The sequence below is a fragment of the Glandiceps talaboti genome, chromosome 2, assembly GCF_964340395.1.
Source record: "Glandiceps talaboti chromosome 2, keGlaTala1.1, whole genome shotgun sequence".
Taxonomy (NCBI): domain Eukaryota; kingdom Metazoa; phylum Hemichordata; class Enteropneusta; family Spengelidae; genus Glandiceps; species Glandiceps talaboti.
In genome coordinates, this window is record NC_135550.1 from 22,522,502 (window position 1) to 22,548,091 (window position 25,590).

Consider the following 25,590-nt stretch of genomic DNA (forward strand, 5'->3'; position numbering starts at 1 on the left):
TGAATAATCAAAGTAGATTTTGAATTGTTTAGAATCAAATTAGGTCAAATGTTTACTGTGACTCTTGTGCTATTGCAAGACAACAACGATGTAATTTGCTTCATCTGCTGTTTATGGTAGACAGTGGTTGTGATCTTCAAAGGAGAGAGTGTGATCATGGGAGGACATTTCATAACATTACAGCAAACAATAAACATGGTGTATTGTCATGTGTGAATCACTATCCCTGCTTTACTCTCTACACTTTCTGTCACACAGTACAGTACAGTTGCAACTCACATTACTTACATTGCTCATGATGATTCAATGTGTTTTCAGAGTGGAGTCAACAAACCTAGCCCTAGTGGTACATCTCTACCACCTGCCAACCAATGTTTACTGCAGCCTCCACAACCTCATGTCCTGGTAGTGGAGAGAATGCATTCAGGTAAGGTTGACAGAGATTACTGTAGCTATCAGAAGTATTACTTGATTTGAAAATCTTGGCTTCTCTATTAGTTGCTCTTCATGTTGGGATATTCTTGAATATTGAAAAGTAAAGTGTTATTTTTAAGTTCTGATCATCCACTATCAACATGGTTATGTGACGTTTGTTGGGCTGAGCCTTCGAATTGAGTTGCTGTGTACGTAGGATGTTGTTTCAGAAATTGAAATATTGCTACCTGTAATATTTGGTATGCTTGAGCTCATTGGTGATGGAAACTGTTGTGTATGAGACATGAAATGAGAAAGAGTGTCTCTGAAATATGCCACGAGAGCCCTTTTCGAATTTCGTGACTCAAATCTCAGTCACATTTCTCAGTTCATTGATTTCATATTATTCTCTGAAATTTGACAGGTGCTAGAAGATTTGCAGTATTGGACTTTGGCCGTCCAGTTTTGTTGACTGATGTCTTTGTACCAGCATGTACTGATTTATCATCCCTTTCCATCGATGTGTGGGTCAGAGGTGAAGAAATTGATGGGCGTCGACTTGTGGTTGCCATGGATATTGGACAGAGATCTCTGATTCTCAGTGATCTGCTGCCTCCTGCAATGTGTAGATACATCAAGGTGTGTACAAAGTGTGGTTGATTTCAGTGAGTGACTGAACTCAAAGATATACCATGGGATGTAAATTATACTCAAATGAAAACATTTTATGCTGAGAAAATTCTGTATGATGACTTACTAGTATGACAATGTGCAAGTCAAGGTCAGCCAGTTTGTCATTTTATTTTTTCATATATGATATTTTGTTATGATTATTGTTGAACAGCCAGTTTTAATTGAATGCATAAGTTCATTGCAATTGACATGTTGAAAATTACTTGTATTGGCAATATCAGATAACTGCAGTTGTTGAAAGTCACTGTTTGTTACTTCACTTTCAGATAACCTCAGTTGTAGCAAATCATTTATTTGGTATCACTTTCAGATAACTGTGATTGGACGATATGGTGGCAATACAATGCGTTCCAAGATCCCAGTAGGGTTGTTCTATGGGCATACTTACATCCTACCATGGGAGAACGAAGACAATCTACAGACACCATTGAATGGTGGTTCATTCCAAGAGAATGGCAGTCTACAGCTAGATCACCATCTTGGTTCTCTCATTTCACTGCAAGAAGATCTCCAGTGTAGATACAGCCTGGCCTGTAATCGACTGACTACCTTGCTGAATGGAATCGATCTGCCTCAATCTGTCGGAACTAGTGCCCAGTTCTTTGTCCGAAAGAACAGTGAAAAGAGTGAAGAAGACAACAAAATTCACCAAGCCTACCAAGAATGCATGCAGTTACAACTACAACTGAATCTTGCACACAGAGCCATCAGTAGGGTGAAAAGTGCCTGTGGAACAGTGCCTAGTAAAATTGTTCAAACACAAAGTCAGTCTGCACTTCTCAAACAAACATCAACTGATCAACTTAGGGTTATAGCTGAATACCTACTGGACACACTGCTTAGTATATGTAACAGTTCATTGAAATCTATACCTAGTACATTGTTTAGGGTTTTTGATTTACCAGTTTGTGAAGCTCTTTTCAAGCATTTATGTGTGTCTGGCACTCCTAAGACAAGAATACGATGTGGTGCTCTTCTGGTTAAGATGTGTGGGGTTCAACCTTGGTGGGGTGAATTCTTAGCTAACGCCTTACAGGAATACTTCAACTCAGAGCAAACCATTGTGTTCCCTCAAGACAGGTGAGAAATTGGTGATGACATAAGGGATATCAGCAGAACATTTATAGCTCATTTCATTTTGGTTATTTACAACTGCCGACATCAGACCATAGACAAACAGAACCTGTTATGAACAACTGAATTGGATTGATAACACTTGACCCAGCATGGTGGAACAGCAGAGACTTGTATTATACACTGTGGTTTGATAATAACAGTTTTATGGTCTCTTTATGTGTACGTGAATTGCCAGGGAACTGAACATTTGTTATAAAAGTTTATGGATGTGAGCGCTAATATGTAAAGTGGCTATAAATCTGTTCTTATCAAATGATGAAATGTAATACAAGTCTCTAATACTTCCACCATGCTGTGCCAAGTGTTAATAATCCAATTCAGTTGTTTACTTTCCCTGTTTGTAACAGGTTCCATTCATCCACGGTCTGATGCTGGCAGTTGTAATGTCATATCAATCAGAACATTTTCACTTCCTTTACCATGAATGTTTCAGAATTTCGATACAAAAGCGTACATTCCCAAACATACATGACAGACCCATAATAAAGGCATATGCCAAGTACACTATAGGTAGTCAGTTTAACTTTTGTTTCAATACAATGCATCTACCAATCATATAGTTCATTACATAACAATAACTACAATAAATGTATTAGCAATGTGCAATACCAACACATTGTAGGTACTTGCCTGTCATGTAAACTCTACACTGACACATGAAACCTATGTGTATACCCATCTGCATGGTTGTTGATAGTTTACATAGTGCATTTTAATGAAATGAACGAGTGACTCTGTTGTTCAACACTAAAACCTTTGAGATGAATTTGAAATTAGAAAATGGATATTAAAAATATTTTGTATCAGTAGTGTTCATTTGGATAACCCAGTGTTATATTTCTACATTCAATACAGGTTATTTGTGTTGTTAGCTGTCCTTGGTCAGAAATCCATTGCCTGTAACAATTCTAGCAATGTACTTGAACATCTGTTGAACCTGTTAGCTAAGCTGCTGGCTCCTCTACAGTCCAGTCATGGACAGTACTACATAGTCACTGGAGGAGGTAAGAAGGATTTCAATGTTTGTGTGTGTGTTCTCTGTATTGTATAAACACTATGACAGATGGCACAGTCTGAGAAAATAGGAATGAGTAACAGAAAGAGCAGGATAGAAAATATGAATGGATACTTTACAAACAATACACACTACTGTAGTTTGTGCTATAAATTGAATCGGTATACATATATTCAAAGCAACACCAAATAATGAACTGTGTTACTAATTATGGAATGATGCTTTTGTTATGTTCTGGCAATGTTGGTTCACTATGCAGCTTAACGTGAGAGTTGTTCAATTCAATAGTTGGTGCATTTTAACCAATGAAAAAACTGAAGCATATATACTAAAATATACTCTTGACAACCTTTAAAAGTTGCTGATAGTGATAATGACTAACCCCACTTAGAAAAGTAAAAAGTTAAATATATTCTGAATGCACTGACGTAATAATGTATTGCACATTCGGTCAGTAGTTGACATGATGTTTGAATTGATCAAACCAAAAGTTTTCATAGGACAAATTATTCATTTCCAAATCCAATCATCTTATATTGTAAGCTTGATGCTATTTTCAATATTTTCAGGTTCTCTTGATCTGTCTCTGATCAGCTGGGTTCTACTGTTCCTATCCCGTACACTTGACAGTACAGTTGCAAATAATGCCAGCAATGATGACGAAGAAGGTGATTTGGAGAGTAAAAGTAATAACAAAGATAAAGACAAAGGTACAACTCTACACTTCCTTGGTATGAGTATTAATCACATCTTAGGTGTGGGTTTTCTAGATACTGCAGTGTTTATGTTACAGGATGTATTATACACCAAGTGATTTTCATCAATGTTATTCTTTTAAAAAAAAGAAGAAGAGAGATAGCTGACTTGTATCAAATCGTTTTTGTGGTGAAATATCAAGTTTTATATGAAATGAAATGTTGTTTATTCACAGTGGTACTTAAAATGTGATCTATTGCTGTCATAAAAAACTCAATATTGTGTTTTAATTAATGGAATCTCATATAGTTTGGTACTGCTAGAGAAAGGAAGCAATCTTAAATTACAATAGATTGAATGAAAAAACAATTTTGAAAAGGCATCAGTTTATTTATTTTGTACATTCCAACAATGCTTGCTATGAAATGAATATTCCATCAAAACATAGCAATATTTGAGGTAATAATAGTCTTCATGTAAATTGTTGATGACAGGTGGGGCATCCAATAGTGTGAATGGAAACCGATGGGACTTCATTACCAGTGACTTTATGGCCCAAAGTAACCAACCAGTTGGTGTGAAATCTGTCAATCATAGTAGACTTCATAAGAGGAGATTAAAAAGACAACTGATGCACCATAAACAACAACTTATGGATTTACAGGTAACTTTTCTTTTTCCTGGCCTCTAATTCTGATTTTTTGACTCACAGTAGTTGTGTGCTGGATTCATCTGTAATCCAGTGTACTAAGTTTTCACTTAATGGTGTTATTCTTGGGTGTATGTGGTGGGGGTGGGGCTTCCCCACATGTAATCATTAGCTAGATGTCATTTAGTTTACTGTAAAGTTTGGTATGATAATTGTAATTGTAAATATTCAGTGTTATGAATCGTTGTTATGGCTGAGTCAGTGTAAAGATAGAAGATGTTGTCATTTGGTGTGATTTTAGTCTTTGATTGAATACTTGTGTTTATGCTAGGCAAAACACAAGATGATTTCCAGCCAGCTTAAAGAAGAGGGTAAAGGTCAAGATATTGTAGTTCAGCAGAAATTAATGAAGGAACTGAAACAGAGAGCATCAAAGGTAATGGCCAAAACATTTAGAGTTCCTTGGAATAAGATTTCTAGTTATAGTCACATATGGTAGTTGCATTACAAAATGTATTGATTGAACTACAATAACAAATATGGCTTTCAAGTGTTAGGTTTACTTACCATTTTTTTATGACTATAAAGTATCATACATTGTAGTTTGACAGGTGAAAAATTCAAATCTGTGAATAATTACATTTAATAAGTCAATGGATATGCCTAATTGCTGTAGTTAAAAAGTTGATGACATGGTTAAGTAGTCCTGTATTATAAACAAGTTTTGTACACATATTTGAGTCTTAATGTTCAGCTTATCGACTGGTCTTGCCATTCAGTCCAATAACAACATCATACCAAAATGTCCACCCACTTCATAGATACTTAAAATTGGTCCACCCTACTGCAGGAATGGGGGAAAACCAAGATTTTTCTTCCTAAAATTTGCAGGCAAGGATAGAAATCAAGTGGTATAATGTTTGAAGTTGGAATACATTAGCTATCATTTGGGTGTGCAATTACTAATAAAAGTTCTTTGATAAAAATGCTATTTTCCACTCATCATTATAATGTAGGTGACTCCCTATCTTTGTACATAAGTTGCCAACCCAGCACTACATGTATATCAGTCTGGCTATAGCTTTATTTGTCTCTAAGTCATATATTTTTGTATTTCCCTATGTACAGCACTTCAAAGACTTGTTGATGCTGAGACGTATGACCAACAAAGACACAGTCAGAGGAGACAAGGATGACAGTAATAGTCAAGGGGATAGAGTGTTGGATGTGGAATCACCTGTCTTCCAATTACCTAGAGATAAGAGTATTCCAGTTGTACAGGGTCTAATGGCATTACTGTTGTCTATGGATTTCACTTGTCATGTGGATCTCTTCCTGGTTACCTGCAAGGTAAGAATGATTGCATCCAGCTCTAGTTTGGAGAGTTCAGCTGAGATTCTTTCAGATACTAATGAGGCATATGTTCTAACGAAAAGGACTTGTATATTAGAATGTAACAAAAACAATCAAATAACCATGTTGATCACCATAACAACACAAATATACAACAGATGGTAGTGACAATCAGAAATTTAGAAATCAACATAACTTTTAATTAAAAATGTATGCACAGCTTACACTTGGTCAGTATGGCTAGATTGCATATCAGGGTTAACATAAGAAAGTGGTATACTTAGGGAACACACTTGCGTATCGTTAGGAACCTAAACATGCATGTCTTCTACGGGCAGAAATGATGTGAAATTTCCACTTTCTCTTATTGTAATACTTTGCACACAATATTTGGGATAATACTATCGAAGAAATGATTATATTCCTATTTTATATCTTGGTTGCAAAATTTCTACTCTTTAGGCATATCATCACCATGTGAAAATCTGATGTCCTTTGTAACAATTCTACCTATATATATTTGATTTCATAATCTGTATAAATAGTTTAGAATAACAGCGTTGATATGTCTTGCTCTACTAGGTGTTGGCCAGGATATCAAATGCATCAAGACCAGCCATCACCTTACCAGAGATTATGAATGAACAACAGTTAGAACAGCTGTTACTACTGTGTGTTGGAAGTAACTATAACCGTGGTAACGTGGTATGGGGTGGTCCATGGGCTTATCATGCCATCACAACACTACTCCTTGATGTCCTAGAAGGTAACTAATGTCTTTAATGAGTAACGCTTAGAAATATTAGAATCCAACAAAGGAATCTGATGCATTTACTGTGACACTTAATAGTTATGTATACATGGTGCATGTCGATTGCATATACAAAGGTTACATGTAGCATTATTTAAAAGTTGTGGAAAGTTTTGATATGCCCAATGTAAGAAGTAAGGTTCTCCTACAATGGGAAGAGAACCCATAGATAGGATACACAGTCTGTCAGCAAATAAATAGATTTTGTTCAGTAGTTATTTCTCTATCTTTTATGGACATGCAATATTGTAATATTTCTATTTTAACCATGGCAACCCATATTTGTTGCGTCTCCCTGATAACCCATGTTTGTTGTATCTCCTCCAGGTGAGAAAATGTATCCCATATCTGCTTTGTGTGCTGGCAATGTGACAGATGAGGATATCTCTGTAGCCTTGTCAACAGACACAGAGGAAGGCCTAGAACCATCTGGTGCAAGTGAGACTGAAAAGCCAGGAACTTCAGGTAATGTTAACATCCAATATTTTAAAATGTTAAAACAGATTATATGGTCACAGACATTTTCACTTGATGTACCATACTGTGAACTAAAAAAAGTATCACAGTGTACAAGTTTACCATTTAGTCAATGTCTACATTGGCCCACTTAGTTGTGGTTTTGTAAAGCAGTCGAATTCATCTACCAACACTGTGATATAAAAACAAGTAATCTTGAAATCTTGTGTTGAAAGATAAATTTTGTCTTCTTACACATCATACAGGAGCTAGTGCTTCAGCAGCTTCAGGGACAAGTCAGAGTAAAGAAGGGGCTACCATTGAAGACGTGTCTGAGTCTGATCCTCAACTAGCTGACTTTGATGACATGGGGAAAAAGGAATTTATGGAAGAAATGAACTTTCTATGCAATCAACTTCATGAATGGCATCCTTCCTATGAGAAGAGTAAGAGTAAGTTACAACAAAAAGCTGCATACATTGCTAGTATGAGTTCTGCCTTGGCCCACTCTGCTGCAGCACTAGCCACAGCCACAGCCAATATGAACCACAGTGTTGTCACACAGTCAGCCAAGTACCACATGGCGAATCATTTTGAGAGTGATCCTACGAAGGCAGTGACTATGTCATCCACAATGAATGTATCCATGGCAATGGACGCAAGGTTAGAAGTTGGACTTCAACTCAGAGCTGAGTGGTTCTTAAAGATAGTATCTGTAATGGAAGCTGATTCTGTAGTGCAGGCATTGAATGCCCCATTGCTGCCATTGCCAGGCTTGTTTTGTGCTGCTGGTCAAGGTTTTGATAGTCCACAAACTGATGATGCATTGTTCTCGTCTCTTCAAGCAATCGTCAACACTTCATCCGTTCAGATGCTCAGTGGCTGCTTTGATCACCTGTTCTCTGTACTTCACATGCAGCAGATCAATCTGGATTTGCTACTTCAGCTGTGGTTGACATTGAATGAGAATTCACCGGACAATGAGAAGAATGAAAACTGTCAGTTTGATGCCACTGTTGTGCCAAGTATACCACTCAGTCAATCGTCAGTGTCCAGTCTACTAGGCTGTCTGGCATGGCAGTACAACGTACAGGTACACACATGGTGTCTTTCGTTCCATACACTGGCACTACTGGCTAATATGAAGGTGGAAAGCACTGGTAATGAAACAGTATGGATGGCTAATGCTATAGTAGCAGACAGTAATCTCTTGCCTGCATTGATGAAATTCTTATCATCGTTCATGTGCCAAGGAACAACTTTGACTGGTCAAACCCACTTACAGGTAAGACAAAGTTGTATGTGTCTGTAGAGGTATGTTATATGTGCTATTAAAAGTTGACATTTGAGTATGGGATTGAGATATATCTTTTACAGCCAGGTACAAACAGATTTATAATTTAGTACCACAACATTGTTTCCCAAATTGTCATTTACTTGACATTGGATGAGCTGTGGCACCTGTTTGAAGTTAAGGGGTAAATGACACAGTATTGAAAGAATTTATGAAGTCATGTACAAAATGCCATGTAAATCGCTGCAGTATTCTAGGAAGTATATTTTTTGTTATTGATTATACCATAGACTGGTAGAGGGTCTGTGATTATACATATACATATGATCTGTTTCTGATAAATATGGTTTGATTCACTATGACAGGTTGGTCCATCAGCTACTCAGGCAATGTACGAGTTTCTTATGAGACTCCAAGTAAGATGTACATCGTCAGAGCCATCCACTATTGACTCACTCAAAGAACTCATGCTGAAATTGGTTGTCAAATTAACAGTAGAAAGGTATGCATTTAGTTGTCTGTATTAATCTAGAATTAGGACCAGTGATATATTGAAAAGTACTGAAGGCAAACAGTTGTACATGTACCACATAGGATGTCTATGTCGCTGTGTATCTGTGTGTGTGTGTGTGTGTGTGTGTGTGTGTGTGTGTGTGTGTGTGTGTGTGTGTGTGTTCATATGCAATCACCTACAGAGACATTTACTACAAATTCTGAATAATACATAATGATTAGAACAAAAACAAATACTTGTCATGTTAAACATGTAGTTCTAACAAGCATGCATGGTGTCTTTTGTTACTTTAATAATTTCTCTCTTGTTTGATTTCTAAATTTTCAGTGGCGCTTTCCAGACTGGGCAAGGACCGCTAGATGCACAAGTCAAGCTTCTTGACTATGTGTTAGAACAGAAATACCAACCTAATGACATCAGCACAGCGGTAAGTCTGATAGAGGCTGTTACTGCCTTGGTACACAACCATATCAAGACCAGTGACCAGTTAACATGTAGAAGCTCTTCAGAAGGCGCAGCAAGCTCAAGATCGTGTTTTGGAGGTTTGTTTGCTAGTATGTTGAGACCTGGTGATTCCAAATCAACTCAGGGTGAAGCCAGTCGAGATATGTTGATGTGTTACCTGTTGAGGTTGGTCAGTCATCTGGTGGAAGTACCATTGAAACAAGAACCTATGTCTCAGATTAGTCATGTGAGTAGCAGCTTGAGTAATGATAATATTGCTGGAAGTTCAAACACGCGCACTGCTCCACAGAGCTTACCAGTGGGCGATAATCTCCCTGATGCAGACAAGTTGAGTGCAGGCCAAACACCTTTACAGAGTCCTACCAGTAGTCTAAGTGATGAGGAGAAGAAGAGTGAGCAAGACCAGCATCAACAAGACGATACGTCATCTCAGTCGGAACAACAGGATCAGGAGGCCAAGAAGAAACCAACACGGTGCAGCCACAGCATCGACGGTGAAGAAACTGATGCTCCTAAGGAGAAATGTATCACCGACATCATTCTTGGCAAACTAGACACTGTGTTACATCTACTAGGTGCACTCAGCTACTGTAATAGTAACACCATGGCTATGATCATTGGTAGTAGTGGACTCAGTCAGGTGACAATGACAGAGAGTTTCAATTCTGTGGACCCGTTCTCTATTGGAGATTCCGTCTTTCAGGTGTTGTGTATTTTAAACAAGAGAGCTACAACAATGGAATTGATGCTGAGGCCAGTATTGAAGTATCTATCATGTGGTGTGAGTATGAGGATGAAATCAACGCCATTGTTATCAGAACCTTTACTCTGGTTTGTCCTAAGGACGTTGGACTGTGAGCAGTCTCTAAGAGCCTTCAATGATATTGGTAAGTATTCAATGCCACTGGCTATCGGTATTTCAAATAACAAACCTCTCACACAAGAATCTGTATTTTATAAACAGTAGAGTGCCTGAACCTTTGCCATGTGTAGTACAAGAAACTGTTGAATTTAGTGTGACTGATTGTTATTATGAAAGATTATTGTATGTTGACTTTATCAAATTATTTGAGATGCTGGTCACAATGATGAGTACCTCATGAAAATATACTTTAGTGTTCATAGTGAAAAGTTGTCGATGCATGGTATATGATAAAAACACTTAGTTATGTTTACTTAGAGCTGTTTGCCGAAAACAGGTTCATTTCAAACTCTCAATAGAATTAATGATAATTATTTATAATTACTGTCACTGATGACAAATTATTGTGATTTACTTTGTGATGAAGCCAACCAAAAGTCTGTCAGTATAGACAACTTTCACTTTAAGTATTAAATCACATTGTCTTTCCTTTCTGATCATGTAGGTGGTATAGAAGTTATCTGTAACAATCTAGTCCTGAGTAATAGATCTGTGATCAATGTATCACCAAGTCTAGTGTCAACCATCATGCAGTATTTAGGTAATGGTGGCAAGGCACCAGCTCCTGTTACAACTAAATCATCCAAGAATACCAGTATCGATGCAGATCCATCAGATGGTCTGCACAACTTTGCTCCATATGGTAAGTAGCTGTGGAATTAGAAATTGATGAAAATACAGAAGAGTATAGTGTACAGTGTCAGTTTAAAATAAAGTCTGATGTATTGTATTCATATGAGTAGATTAAAATGCTTGTCCTCATAACAAAGGTACTTTAATATAATATAGACAATCATATTGGACAAAACGATGGAGGATTTTAAGAGTCTGTGTTTTAATACTTCAAATTATTGCAACTGAGAACATTTAACTTGTAACACTGTGTCTTTAGTTGTGCAGTGTTGCTGTTCATCCTGCATCAATTTTGGTATTATGTATTTTATTTTGATATGGTTCTGGTCTCACTTGGACAATTTTTTTAGCAAACAAACTGCCATAAAACTAAGTACAAATTTGAAATTTATCAAACACAATGAGTGAAGTTTGCAATTGTAAATGTGTGTTAGAAATGTTTAGTATCTTTGATTTCCAGGTAGCATCACATCTAGCAGTCCAACTGCCCAGCCAGCTGATGTATTACTGCAGTCACAGCCACCACATCGTAGAGCCAGATCTGCTGCCTGGTCATACCATTTCTATCCAGATGAATCCTGGTGTGATTTAACTATTTCACTACCCAGTGCAATATTACTGAAGGAAATTCAGATCCAACCTCATCTGACATCACTAGCCAGTAAGTTATTACTCCTAGCCAGTTAAGTTGGTCTGTTCATTTGTTGTGTGTCGTATTTCGTCACCTGAGAATTGACAAGGAATGACATGTGCTTTCTGACACCTATATGATGAATTATTGATAATTATAATAACAACACCAGTAGTTTTGATAGTGTATGTTTGAACCCCTCTGTTGCCACTATTGAGAAATGCAGTGATACGGTATGGATTACATTATCTTTTCAGTAGGGACCACTTTACAACAATGAACATATACAGCTGTACAACAATACATGTATCATCACTGACCTCATCCAGGATTCTCTCCCTAACCTCTGTAGACTGTGAGAAACACTTCAACCATTTCAAATGTCACATACCTTTCAAATTTACCATTCCAAAGTAACTATATTGTACACTGTCCTATTGATTCTTGGAATCATGAACAATGTATTGTCCATCATCTCAATATTATTGTATAGTCTATATGTATTCAGAAATCGGTGACCAACAATGAACAATATACTAATTAAGTTGTGTTGCCATCAGATCTTTGTTACACTTTCAAAATAGAATAAGTACCAACAGCCAATGTGAAGTTTTCATACATCTAAGCTTGAAAGTATAAACTTTAAGGTTATTACTGTTCACCATTAACAAGTCTTCAATACATAGAAGTAAGAAATAAACCAGATTGTGTTTAAATTTATTCAACAGCTTGTCCAGCGTCAGTATCAATTGAGATCAGTCGAGACGGCTCCACCATGATACCTGTCAGCTCTCCTATCTCAACCAGTGGTTTAACATTCATCAAACTACAACTATACAAACCAGAAGTGACAACATCAGTATGTCTGAGGTTACATAAACCGAGGGATTCTTCAACTGTTGGGCTATCACAGATCATGTTATTAGGGCTGACAGCGTTTGGAAGCACAGCAAGCTCAAATATCGTTAATCCATTCTTACCAACGGAGGACAACGTCTCTAAATCTAGGTAAGTATCTTAATAATCTTGGCTGCCACATTCAGTATGTGTTTATAAACAAGAAGATCTGTAAGACATGCTGTCAGGAGCTTTTCTGTAATGTTATTTTTAAGCATTTAGCTTCAAGACAGAGCTAAGAAATGGAGAACATCGGTAAATTATGATTGACTGTGACTTGGATATCGAGTAATCAAAGCATAGATTTTGTCTGCCTGTATAGATTTTATGAAATTTCAAAATTGAATAATCATGAGGATTCCTTTCTCACATTAGAAAGATTGGGTACAAACTTTGTAGTCTTGCATAAATACTAAATGATAGTACTTGATGAAAATCGAAGAAAACAAAATTTAAATGAATGAATGAAGACTAGAACTAAATAGAATTGTGTTCATTGATCTGCATGTGTGATTAACTTGATTTTGTTCATCATTCCAGTGTTGGTTGGTTACGAATCCTTCATCATTGTCTGACCCAAGTCAGTGCAGTAGAACAACTGATTGGAAGTGCAGCGGCTCCTATACCCAATCTATTGACTACATGCTGTGCATTGCTGTTATCACCACACTGTAATGTGTATGCATCTAATATTGAGTCTGTACTACTAAAGATTGCACTACATAATACAGACATTGGACTTCAAATTATTGATATACTGTTGAGAAATAACTATTGTACAGCAGATCCAGGTAAGCATATAATAAGATATTATTTCCCATTTCTTCAGCCAGGGGAAATATGAGTGACCTAAGGGGCCTTGTTACTATGAGTTGCAAGATGAGTACCGAAAAAAAAACCTAAGGTTATGGGTATTTTCTGGCTCACTGAAGACAAATATTGGAGAATAATATAATTATACCAGTGCAAGCAATATTTATGAAAAATCTGGAAAGTTGTGAATTTTAACTCTTATTTGACTTGTATTTCGAGCAAAGTAGAACCAATGATAAAGATGTGTGTTGTCATGACATAGATCAACCAGGGTATAAATTCCATATTTTTTGTCAAACTTGGCTTGTGCACGGTATAATATAGTACATGTATATTGATATGGTATAATATAGTATATGAGATAATTATGGTATCTGGTCACTACTTGATGTATTCCTTCAATATTTGTTTGAAATTCATCGTCACATTAACCAACTTATTGTGTATGATTTGATTGTAATGAATAACAGACTTACAAGTCTCTTTCATTCATAGATGATAATCATATAAACAAGAGAGAGTATTTACAACACTTGATGTTCCAAAGAGAACAGTACAAAGTTAAAAATAAAAGACCATGAAACACTATTTTTTTGCTTATTAATACATATCTGTTCTGTTGTAATATTTTGTATTTCAAACATACGGATGAAAGAGGTGAAAACAACAGAAAAAAAGTGTTTGTCACAACTTCATACAAAGAGTATTTTCATATCACAGTGTGGTCTTTTTCAAAGAATGTGATTCCAATGATGACATTGTTAAAATAGGTTTAGGAGTATAACCTGTGCTGCTGTGATGTATGTTATGATTGATGTCATGATGTATGTGATTGTTTTTCAGATAACGCATCATCTTTGTTAGGAAGACTGCATGGTACATCATCAGATTCAACTGTGGATATTATCTATCAACTTGGTACAACTCAGGACCAGGGCACCATTCATAGGTTAGTTAACATAACATTTATACATCAGTTTTGATTATAAATGATACATACATGAATTGAATGAAATGACGGTCATATTCACTCAAACAATTCACATACACTACCTCATAAACTGGAGTAAGCATTCAATGTTTCCACAGCAGCAGTATTTATTGTGTTTGTCAAAAACCCAGATGTAAAAGGCACACAAGCTAACCGTTTGGTCTCCAACAACCCTGTAGATTAATTGTTCATAAATAATTGCATCTTACAGAGTGAAAGCCCTGGTAGACTGGCTTGGTGATACTGCTAGAGTTGCTTTACAAAAGCATGGACGTGAACATGGTGGCTCATTTCAACGTGCACCCAGGACTCTATCCCCAGCTGAGCAGGGACTGTCCATGCCATCGGCAGCTCATGTACACTGTGTGTCAGTTATAATATGGAAGAGTTATGAGAAACCTGTAGAGTATGACTTGCCTGGAGTACTTACAAGGGATTTGTTCAGGTATGTTTAGGACAAATATGTTTTTCTTTGAAATAAAATTACTACTTGTTAGTTTTTACTGGATTTTTCACTGCACCAAATGATAAAAGAAACACCAGCAAAAGATTGTGGAAACAATCCTATATGAAAATGACAATGACAAGTGTATTGCCTTTGCTGATAGCTTTCCTTTGTTGCTAACTGTACATATTTTAAACTGAGAAGTTGGTGTGTGGAAACATAACACAGCTTACAATATTGTGTGTTGAAAGGAAATCCCTCCTTCACCTAGTTCTTTCCGTGGGTAGTAGAATAGAATGTGATTTAGTTGAGATGATATTTGAACCCTGGCATTTAATTTGATGGTATTGTAATGTTAATTATGTTTCAGTTCCGTGTATGAATGGTCAATGGTACTTCCTCATAATTCCATCCTGAAGAGGGCGGTAGACTCAGTGTTGAGTGCAATCTGTCATGTGCAGCCCAAGTACTTCAATACTTTACTGGAATGGATGGGTATTGTGATGGAAGGGGATCAAGACATCTCTGCACCACTCACAGGTTGGTTTATCATTCATCATAATGCCTAGTCTAGAAAAGTAGTAGTTCTAGAGATTGCAGTAATGATCATGATGCATGTAGAAATTTGAAGTTGTTTAGTCGTAGCAGATTTCTTATTACTCTTTAGCAATTTTACAGTGTCTCCCATTCTTTCACTTCAAATCAAATTTTCTAGGAGTTAATATTATGAAATCCTTCATATATATGTAACCTTACTAAATCATTTCATCATAGTTGAAACTTTCCCTTGATAGATCAAAACTTATCTGTAACCATAAAAGTCATAAGTTATATATTTGTGTTAGCGTGGTCGATAATTTTGTGGTTGATGATAATTAATATCCATATTTTCTGGACAGTATACTTAGTTGATGGTGTCTATTGTTGCTAAAATGATATGCTGTATCTCAACAGATGATAGTAAAGATGCTAGTAGAGACAGAAGTTCTTCATTGACAGATGACACCAAGGAAGCTACACAAGTGGGTGGTGCTAGTGCTATCCCCATTGTTGATATACAGCCATTGGTTCTCATGGAATTCGGTCACATGATTCTGGATGAAGCTCATCTTCAGACTTTAGCAGTTGCCTGCCAGTCTCCAACAGCCATCAAGCAGTTATTGAAATCAGGGTTCCCAGCTGTTCTGGCGCAGGCTCTGTTGGAGTTCTGTACCAGGGAAATCGCACGCAATATTGAAGGTGTATCTGGTGATGTAGTCACAGACAGCACTAAGATCCTGACATCACCCAGGTCACCCAGAGGTCGCAGTAGAACTTCGTCTACTACCGAGTCTGATGGTGGATCATTATGTTTAACAGCTGATTTAATAGCTCCAGTGCTGAAATTCTTTGCTGAGGTGGCATATGAAGATACAATGAAAGCATGGCTGGGTGGAGAAGAGGGGAATATCTTTTGGCCTGCTCTGTTGACTTTGCTGTGTAATACCAGTAATAATGCTGTACAACCAATGATGTATGCCAGTCCTAAAAGATCTCAGGTACTCAGTACCCAACACAGAGCATCAATAGAAACAGCGACTGTCAAGTACTTCTGTAAAGTGATCTCAGCACACCCAGCCAACCAACAGCTTGGTGCCAATGTGCTGTGTGAAGTCATACGAAGCAAGAGTTCTCAAACCAGTATGTCAGGCTCTGCCATCTCAGGGTTTACACGTAGACTCTTCTTGCAGCTTATGTTGGAGGATGAAAAGTTGTTGGCATTTATTGATTCACCATGTCAACTGTATAAAGGACGAACTAATGCAGCTGCCAATATTGTACGCCATCCACGCTATGGAACTGGTCATAAGTTTAGGACACATGAAGTCAAACTATCATCAACATGTGGTGATGTTCTGTCAATGGTGTCAGGTAAGTCTATGATTCTGTGGCTATTTTATGGCAGTTTTCTGATCCAAGTTTATGTGCACATGGGAAGTATAAATGTATAGTAGTATTGCTGCTCCTGTAAATGTAAAACTATCAAGGACAAGGTGAAGTAGACAAAGGTGAGGATTTAGAAAAACAATGAGTATAAAGTCCAAAGAAAAAAATGCATTTTAGCTAAAGTGATTTAAAAGTCACAAGTCACCACTAACTTATACTTATTTGTGATACAGATACACCACAGCTTACTGCAAAGCTGATTGAGAATAGAGAGAAACGTCAGAAAGAGGAAACAAAGGCTGAAGAGAAGAAGGAGAAAGAGTCTCTTGAAGAAGAACCTCAGGAAAATGGTGCATTGGAAGGCTTGCAAGGATCTATGGAAGTACTTGAAAATCTCAGTGTGGCAGCTGGTAAGTCACGGTCTTGTCAAAATTGTAAATATTATATGGATTTTGTCTTGGTAAGGAAATTATGAACTAGGATTGAAACTTAGAATCAGGCGGTGACATTGCAACTGAGGTATACAAACTTAGAATCAGGCTGTGACATTGCAACAGAGGTATACACATGCAAAGTATTTGTTTTCTTCTTGTATTTGAAATATAGGACAAGAAACAGAAGAGAAGTGAATACAGTTACATAATACATCAGATATTTCATCAGAACTTTGATCTTGTAGGAGGACTTCTGATGAGTTGTTTTGTCATCTTTTGATGAATTCAATATATTCAATGTATTGAAAACGTGCAAATAGTAACCTCATGTTAAAAATGGCATAACAATTACCATGCTCCCATAACTAGAAATCTGTCATACAGAAATCCCAACTGCCTTTGCTTGTGTGTGTGAATGTATCCACCTGTTGAGTCATTTGTAACTTCCATGTTTGCCTTACAGGTATGAAAGTGAAAAGTAAGCGAGCTGACAAGACAGCAGCTCCACGTCCACCTAGTCGACGTGGCAAGCCTTCACCAGAGAAACCAACTTCTAGTGAACCCATGAACATTCCAGTATTATCATTATATCATCATTTGATACCAGGCCAAGCATTACCTAATGAACTCACTGTTGCTCAGTTACTAGTATTACTACAAGAAAGAGGTTTACCACAAGGGTTTCCATCATTGGATTTCTCTATGAAACTAAGCGCAAAGAGGTTCAGTGCATTCTCTAAATCTGACAGTGCAAAAAGGATGAAAACAGACCAAGGTGAGTCTTGAATGTTGTCTTTGTGACTGACACATGAAATACTACTTCTAGGATAACTAGAGTTTAATGTTCAGAATGTATTATATGTAGAATATAGAATTCTGTTTTCTGATGTTGTGTATGTATATTCTGTTTGTGTCGACTGGCATAAATGGAATGAATAAAACTTTTTATTGATTCCAATGTTCCAATTTGGAATATCATATGTTCCTCCTGCCTGAGAAGATCTTCATCTCCAGAAACCTTACAAACACCTGAAAAAGAAATATGAGAAATACTATGGCCATTGTTGTTAAAATGTACAGAAACTTGTCCCTGCTTGTTTATAATTTTGTATATCTCTTTCAACCCGATAAGACAGGGATGTACTATTTCATTGATAAAATCATGATTGTTTTTACAGATGAAGAAATGGAGATTGTGATAGCGCCACCACCCGACCAAGCTAGACATGAGCCACCAGTTGATCCTATCCCAGATAGTGTACTTCTAGAAACACCTAGTTTACCATCAGTTTTACAAGTCTTTGCTAGTATGGGAGGTTTAGCTCTCATTGCTGAACACCTACCACTGTTGTTCCCCGAAATATCCAGACAGGCATCAGGTCCCACTGTAGAGAAAGGTTCCGAGTCAGCTGGACTCAGTGGACAGTCAGAAGCATGGGTCACTGTGGAACAAAATGAAGACGAACTCTATGAGGTAAGCTGTCACCCCAATTTGAATGAATGTGAAAAGTAAGAAATATTTGGGAATACTTGTACAAGAAAGTGTTCGACCAAATATGAATAGGCATTAATACATTACATATGTACATCATCAGTTTATATTATTTTGTTTGTTAAAAAAAGGTATTTTCAATTTGTAGAGTATGCAATCCATGTACCATCCTGTTTGCTGCTTTATCACATTGATGCAAAATGTATAAAAATTGAACTAAAATGTTCTGTCTCTATACTTGTCATTTTCAGGATTTACTACCACCAGCACCACCATCAACTTCATCTGCTTCAACTGGTCAAGGTCACATGAGTAGTCTAGCAGTACCACCACATTCACTGGCTGCCTTTGGATTGTTCCTGAGACTGCCAGGTTATGCTGAAGTACTGCTGAAAGAAAGGAAGAAAGCACAGTGTTTACTGAGACTAGTACTAGGAGTCACTGATGATGGAGATGGAGGTAAGAACTGTTGTGAGATACTGCAGTCTTCGTGTAAGGAATGAGAGGTGAAAGTCACCTGTTTGTGAAAGTTATGTTGAGATATTTGCATGGTCTTTATATACGTAATGTATGGAACAAATTAAAACATTCTGTATGACTAGATAGAGAAGTAAAATATAAACATAGTGAGCCAAGGAATCTAGTCGTCATAACCTGTAATTAGTTCAGAAATCAATCCTATAATTGTATTTTTGTTTGTAAATGAAATTCCTCAAGAATGAAATGTACAGTTTATACTTTCATGGCCGTTTTGGTTCTCATTTTATGTGTAAAGTTACTAACATGGACATGATGAACGTTTCTATTCACAGGTCATATCTTGTCTTCTCCTCTTGCGTCATCCCTACCTACCCTACCATTCCATGTACTGAAGACACTGTTTGATAGCACACCTTTGACTACTGATGACGGTGTGTTGTTGAGACAAATGACATTGGATATTGGTGCCATCCATCTTATCTTAGCATGTCTGGCTGTACTCAGTCATCATGGTCCAAGGGTATCAGCTGGTTCTACTGCCCAACATGAGGTAAGAGAGGATACATAGCAAACTGTGATGTCATATATCAATAATCCCAAGTGGAGGAAGAAAACTTGTAGTTAATAACAATCCAAGCACCGCCATGGTTTGGCTAGTGTGTATTGATACTTCTTACAATGTCATATCACTGTCTGTGTGATTTCAGCCAAACTAGATGTCTTGATGGTTAAAAGGCTAAGCTTTCAAATTAGATTATCTATGGCAATTATCTTCAATGTGGCAATGCTTGTAAAGTTAATGCTATGCATTCTATACTATCATCAAACCTCGTGCATTCTTTTGTCTAAGATCTATGATAGCTTATTGCATGCATTCCTATACTTTACTGCTAAGTGCAAAGTGAATGTTTGTAGTTTTCTCAGCTTTTGCATTGACATACCGCCATCAATATCAATATCGATAAAAAAGCTGCTGCCAAAGTGGATGTCCCGTGATGGAGCCGTAAAATGCCAAGTAAGTAACTGCTTTGGTAGGTGTGAAGTAGGCTATTAAGCACTTCTGTGTGGTTTGAATTACAATTTCAGTTATTTGTGATGCAGACACAGCCACAGCAGCCTGTCCATCAAAGTAGTACAGAGAAGTCTCAGAACTACTGGGCTAAAGGTACTGGGTTTGGTACTGGGTCTACTACATCTGGTTGGGATGTAGAACAAGCACTCAATAAACAGAAAGCTGAAGAAGAACATGTTACATGTCTACTGCAGGTACATTCACTGTTATTTACATATAAATGTAATGGTAGTCTTTTGTTGTGTTTTTTTGGGGAAAAATTGTATTTTCATACATCTCTTTGGATGTTTCCCATCAGACATTTGAAAGATGTTTGATTTGCAAACTCTTCAATCATAATTTGGACTCTTGAATTTCTCATTATATGCATAGATATTATCATTGTGAATATTTGATGTATTAAAATAAGTTATGTACGGGTATAAATATATATCACTTTGCCACTTGTTTCAATGTTGTCCACACTATGTCAAGTATCTATGAGTGTTGTTGACATTGTACTGTCTGCAGTACTTGAGTTAAGTTGTACATAGGGCTGAATTTCTAACTAAACTAGACCAAAAGTGGGCTTTGATAAGGAAACTGTACATTTGAAGTTAAACACAATAATAGACATTGAAAAGAATGGTAGAATACACATTTCAGAGAAGCACACAAGTGGAAAGAAACCTAGATTGTAAGGTCAGAATGAATAAAACCAATTCAAAACTGACTTGTGATTGTTGGTTTAATGTTAGGTTTTAGCCAGCTATGTAAACCCTGGAGGGGAAGGACCTGATGATGATGAAGACTTAGAATGGGGAAACATGGAACAATTAAGGACCATATTTCCAGTACTGATGATTGAGCTACTGGATAATTCCTGTCTTATTCCTGCTATCTCATCATATCTGAGGAATGACTCAGGTAAGTAAAGATTTCAGTGGAAGATCACACATCTGTATGATGTATTAGACATGTAAAGGTGAAGGAGATATAAAATGTAATAGATTTAAACTGAAATGATTGAAATAACTTCTTCTTAAAGATGCTCAACATTCATTCAGCATTTTGGCAAGTACTTGTAGTGAAAGAAGAATCTATTCACTTTGCTAATTCTTAAGTGAGACTGTTCATCCAAAATTTCAGTGCATTTCTATTTTATTTTGCACAGTACTGATTTGCATAGTCCATGCATATAGTAAAATCACTGTGTTCTGTGTTGTATTTTAGTTTTAGATATATCACGTCACGTACCATTATACCGTGCCCTACTGGAACTTCTACGTGGCATGGCACTATGTCCATTATTGGTACCATTACTACTACCATTACAAGGTGGCTTAGACAGTGATGATGAAGAGAGTGGTAATGATAGTTCTGTGTCAGTCAGCAGTCTGCTAGAAAAGATGCAGTCTTGTGTTGATACGTATACAAGTAGACTCAAGTAAGTCAAACATTATTATATCCAGCTTGTGGCTTCGATTACATGTAATGCCAATTTATATTCAATAGTGACATTGAATATTGGTCATGAATTTACTCAAATGAAACAAGCTAGTTGAACAGAAAAAAACCTATTACCCCATTCCCTAAACATGCAGCTTGTTGTGGCCGTTGGTGTACTTAAGGTGAGTTGATGAAATCTTACAGATAATACCATAGACAATAGAGATATATTATTGTCTATGATAATACAGATGAAAGGTCCAGGCATAATACTCTTTCAGTTTCACTGAATTCAATATTGTTACTAGAGGCTAAATAAGAGGTATTTTATTTCATTGCAGAAGTAACAAAGAGAAGATCACCAAAGGTCGTAAACCAGAACCATTGACAGCAGAGGAAGAATCGGAATCAGAAGGCCTAGCTTTACTTGTACCTGATCTAAAACACACAATGAAAATTGTCTTTAAAGCTATTGATAAGCTGAAAACATTAGAAGGTTTGTATCAGTAGCTAGCCAGTTATGCTGAACTTGTCACTTCCTGTCAGTTTTACTCACAGTCAGAATCTGAGATGAATTATAACATTGTGGAATTTTGTACTTAAAATTGCATGGGCACTAAAGGCATCATCGGACATGGCACTTTTACCTTGAGTGTTTAGACACAAGACTGGGCTAAAGAACTGATAACATTGAATAAAGCTTGAATTGTTTAGCTCGTGACCAACACATATTTTCCACTTAGGATATTTCAATGCTTTTCTTTGAACAAACCCAAGTGTAGTGTCTAATATTGCCATTTATTGCAGTCATGTTTGAAAGATGTCATATAGAAGGAACTCTCTGATTGGTCAGTAAATCACAGACTGATGACAGGACTTGGCCATGTGTTGGCTGCGCTGACTACATAGAAAAGATGGCGGCTTACATTCAAGGGTCTCTGAGGAGTATTCACATCTACATTGGCAATGGCTAGATGTAATAATAGTGGGGTTGAATTGTATTATATTGTATGTACAACTTTGGATGATATGTGTACACATGGTGATGACATTACAAGTACATTTCTATTGTTGTATGTACAACTTTGGATCTGTTCATTATATGTTCGTAATGTACATGATGATTTTACAACTGTTATCTGCAGGTAAAAGTTGCACTGATGGTGACGATACAAGTCAGAATGGAAGATCACTATTGTTACGAGCTAAGGTATCTTTAGAAGAGAGATATATTGAGATAATGAAAGACCTACAGTTTGGTAAGTCAACATAGATAATGTCACCATCCTTGTCATTGTCATGTCTTTCACAAGTAAGGTCTACTTGACATAGAATTTTTGATAGTTGAAAATGGTTTGATATTTGACCTCACCATTCTGAAAAGTTATTTTTAAGAACTGCTGATACAGTGTCCATTTTCTTTGTTTCCATTTGTATTTTGATAAGATATTTTGTAGTATTCAAACTGAATGTGTATATTTCATTGCAATGACATAGCTTCTGATTTAGAAGCTCGACACAAATATTTGTGCCCTGGTAGTATGAAATGAGGGTGAGAAAATAAATGGTGTCCATACAGGATTCAATCTACAACCATTTCCAACCAACAGAAGTCAGAGTTCTCTACTAAAAAAAAAAAAAATCAGCTAGCAGTACTGTAAGACAGTCTTATATACTTTACCAGCCTCTTTACTGTTCCTTTCAACAATTGTCGTCCAATATTGTTTATTGTACTGTAACAGATACTTATGAGATGATCACAGAAGACAGTTCAGGGAAGCTCAATTTCAATGTGTCACATCGGTACGCATCCAATATCAAATCAGCTGGTGATGTGTCCAATGCTGCACGTGCCAGACGTCTTGCTCAAGAAGCTGTAACCTTATCAACATCTCTACCTCTCTCAGCAAGCTCTAGTGTGTTTGTCAGATGTGATGAGGACAGACTAGATGTCATGAAGGTAAGCTGAACTGTTCACACTATGATGGTATGATGCTGGCGTAGGTGTACTGTATGATGTTGAAAGTTTCCACACAGAAAAAAGTGCTAACCACCATTCTACAGTCAGAATACTGCCTTGTTTTCTGATCCCAGATTTCAACATTTTTGTCCCGCTATATTCTATGAAGCAGGCCCATTATTACTGTATCTATTTAGATATACTGAAAGAAATGAACAAAACTGTATGAACTGGAGCTGATGTTGAAATTCCTTTTTACAGGTTTTCATAACTGGTCCATCTGACACACCGTACTGCAATGGTTGTTTTGAATTTGATGTTTATTTCCCACAAGATTATCCCCAATCACCCATGCTCATCAATCTTGAAACTACAGGTCAAAACAGTGTTAGATTTAATCCTAATTTGTACAACGATGGTAAGGTGAGTACACATTAATCATAGCTAAGCAGCTGGTCAAGATTAAGTTCAAATAGTAATTGTACGTATTTGACTGTTTATTTGTGTTCATCATACAGATGTTAAGTTAATGGCGCCTTATGGAATCTACATTGCTTTGTGAGCCCACAATCTCATGGGGAAAGTAAACTGTCAGAGTTACCCAGTTGTTTTGTCTTTACTACTTTCATTTTTTAACCTCACAGTAAACAGTTTGTATTCACTCATAGTGAATAAAATCACAGCAGTTCTCATAATATGTGTTCAATCATTGTCTACTGTGATATCTATATTGACTTATCTTTATCTCTATCATCTAGGTCTGTCTAAGTGTTCTCAATACATGGCATGGTAGACCTGAAGAAAAATGGAACTCCCAGACATCTAGCTTCTTACAGGTATGTTCAGACCTTTACTGCTCAGTACTATATGTACAAACTAATTTGTTTGCCAGGTTTTAGTGTGGCCAGCTGGCTATTCAAACACACATCATAAACCTGTATCATTCTCTTCATATCTATGCCTGTATTATAATATACATGTTGTCAGAACAATTTCTAAAGTGTGAAGTTGGTCATGTTACATCCAGTAACTTGAAAGTATCAAATGTGAGTACTGACCATCTGTACCATTACACTTACATGATGGACTACAAATGTCTTATTTGTACCGAAGAGATAGACTGACAGTAAGCCTGAATTAAACCAGCCAGTAATATAACTATAAATGTTTCCAATTTTAATTATACAGGTATTGGTATCAATTCAGTCGTTGATTCTTGTTAATGAGCCATACTTCAATGAACCAGGCTATGAAAGATCTCGTGGAACACCGTCAGGGACACAGAGTTCTAGGGAATATGATGCCAATATCAGACAAGCCACTGTCAAATGGGCAATGTTGGAAATGATACGTAACCCTCCACCCTGCTTCAAAGAGGTAATATACATGTATTTACAATTAAAAAGGTTTTTTTATGTTCATGAAAAGTGTATGAAGGCAAAGTTTGCTTCCAAACACAACGAAAAAATTACTACCTGACATGTCCCACTACCTAGTTCAGGTTTTGTCAACAGCATCATCTTCTATTTAGAACCTGTGGTTTTTACAGACACAAGTCCAGTGAAAATGTCCTAATTGAAGAATGATACATATGCATAGAAGTACCGGTAGTACATATTTATCAACTACTACTTATTCATGTCAGATTATGATATTCAGTTCTATGAAGTCATGGAATGACAAGAAAGCTAACTGTAACCAACTAAATGACCAAATCTTAACTCGAGTCTATTGCCGTCTCTATCTTCGTACAGGTTATTGTGACCCATTTCTACCTCAAGAAACATGAAGTAATGTCCCAATGTGACCAGTGGATACAGGAAACACAGCAGTATTGTAATGATAAAAGAGTTGGAAGGACAATGTCACATCATTTGGCAGCTTTGAAGGTATCATTGTATGGATAGAATTGTTTGTTGTGTTCATCTAGTACTTGTCTTGCTATGTGTGGATGGATAGTTATAAACAA

General features: G+C 36.8%; 1 protein-coding gene across 6 annotated transcripts in view; it reads left to right on the plus strand.

Annotated features, from left to right (window-relative positions):
* The window catches only part of LOC144448528 (dual E2 ubiquitin-conjugating enzyme/E3 ubiquitin-protein ligase BIRC6-like), a 46,855-nt gene that overhangs the window by 19,449 nt on the left and 1,816 nt on the right, over positions 1–25,590 (plus strand). For 3 of the 6 annotated variants that reach the window (XM_078138798.1, XM_078138829.1, XM_078138813.1), the window contains 36 exons: positions 319–427; positions 839–1,053; positions 1,418–2,187; positions 3,100–3,248; positions 3,829–3,969; positions 4,450–4,619; positions 4,936–5,040; positions 5,733–5,954; positions 6,540–6,723; positions 7,096–7,233; positions 7,491–8,509; positions 8,884–9,020; positions 9,360–10,384; positions 10,865–11,062; positions 11,513–11,713; positions 12,412–12,691; positions 13,121–13,371; positions 14,237–14,342; positions 14,596–14,829; positions 15,200–15,369; positions 15,784–16,740; positions 16,989–17,165; positions 17,653–17,964; positions 18,368–18,663; positions 18,933–19,140; positions 19,494–19,711; positions 20,248–20,427; positions 20,971–21,139; positions 21,446–21,659; positions 22,003–22,157; positions 22,807–22,920; positions 23,404–23,621; positions 23,883–24,044; positions 24,380–24,457; positions 24,810–24,998; positions 25,376–25,510. In XM_078138798.1, the coding sequence (XP_077994924.1) occupies positions 319–427; positions 839–1,053; positions 1,418–2,187; positions 3,100–3,248; positions 3,829–3,969; positions 4,450–4,619; positions 4,936–5,040; positions 5,733–5,954; positions 6,540–6,723; positions 7,096–7,233; positions 7,491–8,509; positions 8,884–9,020; positions 9,360–10,384; positions 10,865–11,062; positions 11,513–11,713; positions 12,412–12,691; positions 13,121–13,371; positions 14,237–14,342; positions 14,596–14,829; positions 15,200–15,369; positions 15,784–16,740; positions 16,989–17,165; positions 17,653–17,964; positions 18,368–18,663; positions 18,933–19,140; positions 19,494–19,711; positions 20,248–20,427; positions 20,971–21,139; positions 21,446–21,659; positions 22,003–22,157; positions 22,807–22,920; positions 23,404–23,621; positions 23,883–24,044; positions 24,380–24,457; positions 24,810–24,998; positions 25,376–25,510 (9,606 nt within the window). The remainder of the gene's footprint in view (positions 1–318; positions 428–838; positions 1,054–1,417; positions 2,188–3,099; positions 3,249–3,828; positions 3,970–4,449; positions 4,620–4,935; positions 5,041–5,732; positions 5,955–6,539; positions 6,724–7,095; positions 7,234–7,490; positions 8,510–8,883; positions 9,021–9,359; positions 10,385–10,864; positions 11,063–11,512; positions 11,714–12,411; positions 12,692–13,120; positions 13,372–14,236; positions 14,343–14,595; positions 14,830–15,199; positions 15,370–15,783; positions 16,741–16,988; positions 17,166–17,652; positions 17,965–18,367; positions 18,664–18,932; positions 19,141–19,493; positions 19,712–20,247; positions 20,428–20,970; positions 21,140–21,445; positions 21,660–22,002; positions 22,158–22,806; positions 22,921–23,403; positions 23,622–23,882; positions 24,045–24,379; positions 24,458–24,809; positions 24,999–25,375; positions 25,511–25,590) is intronic. The other 3 variants (XM_078138837.1, XM_078138806.1, XM_078138823.1) reach the window with 3 other exon arrangements.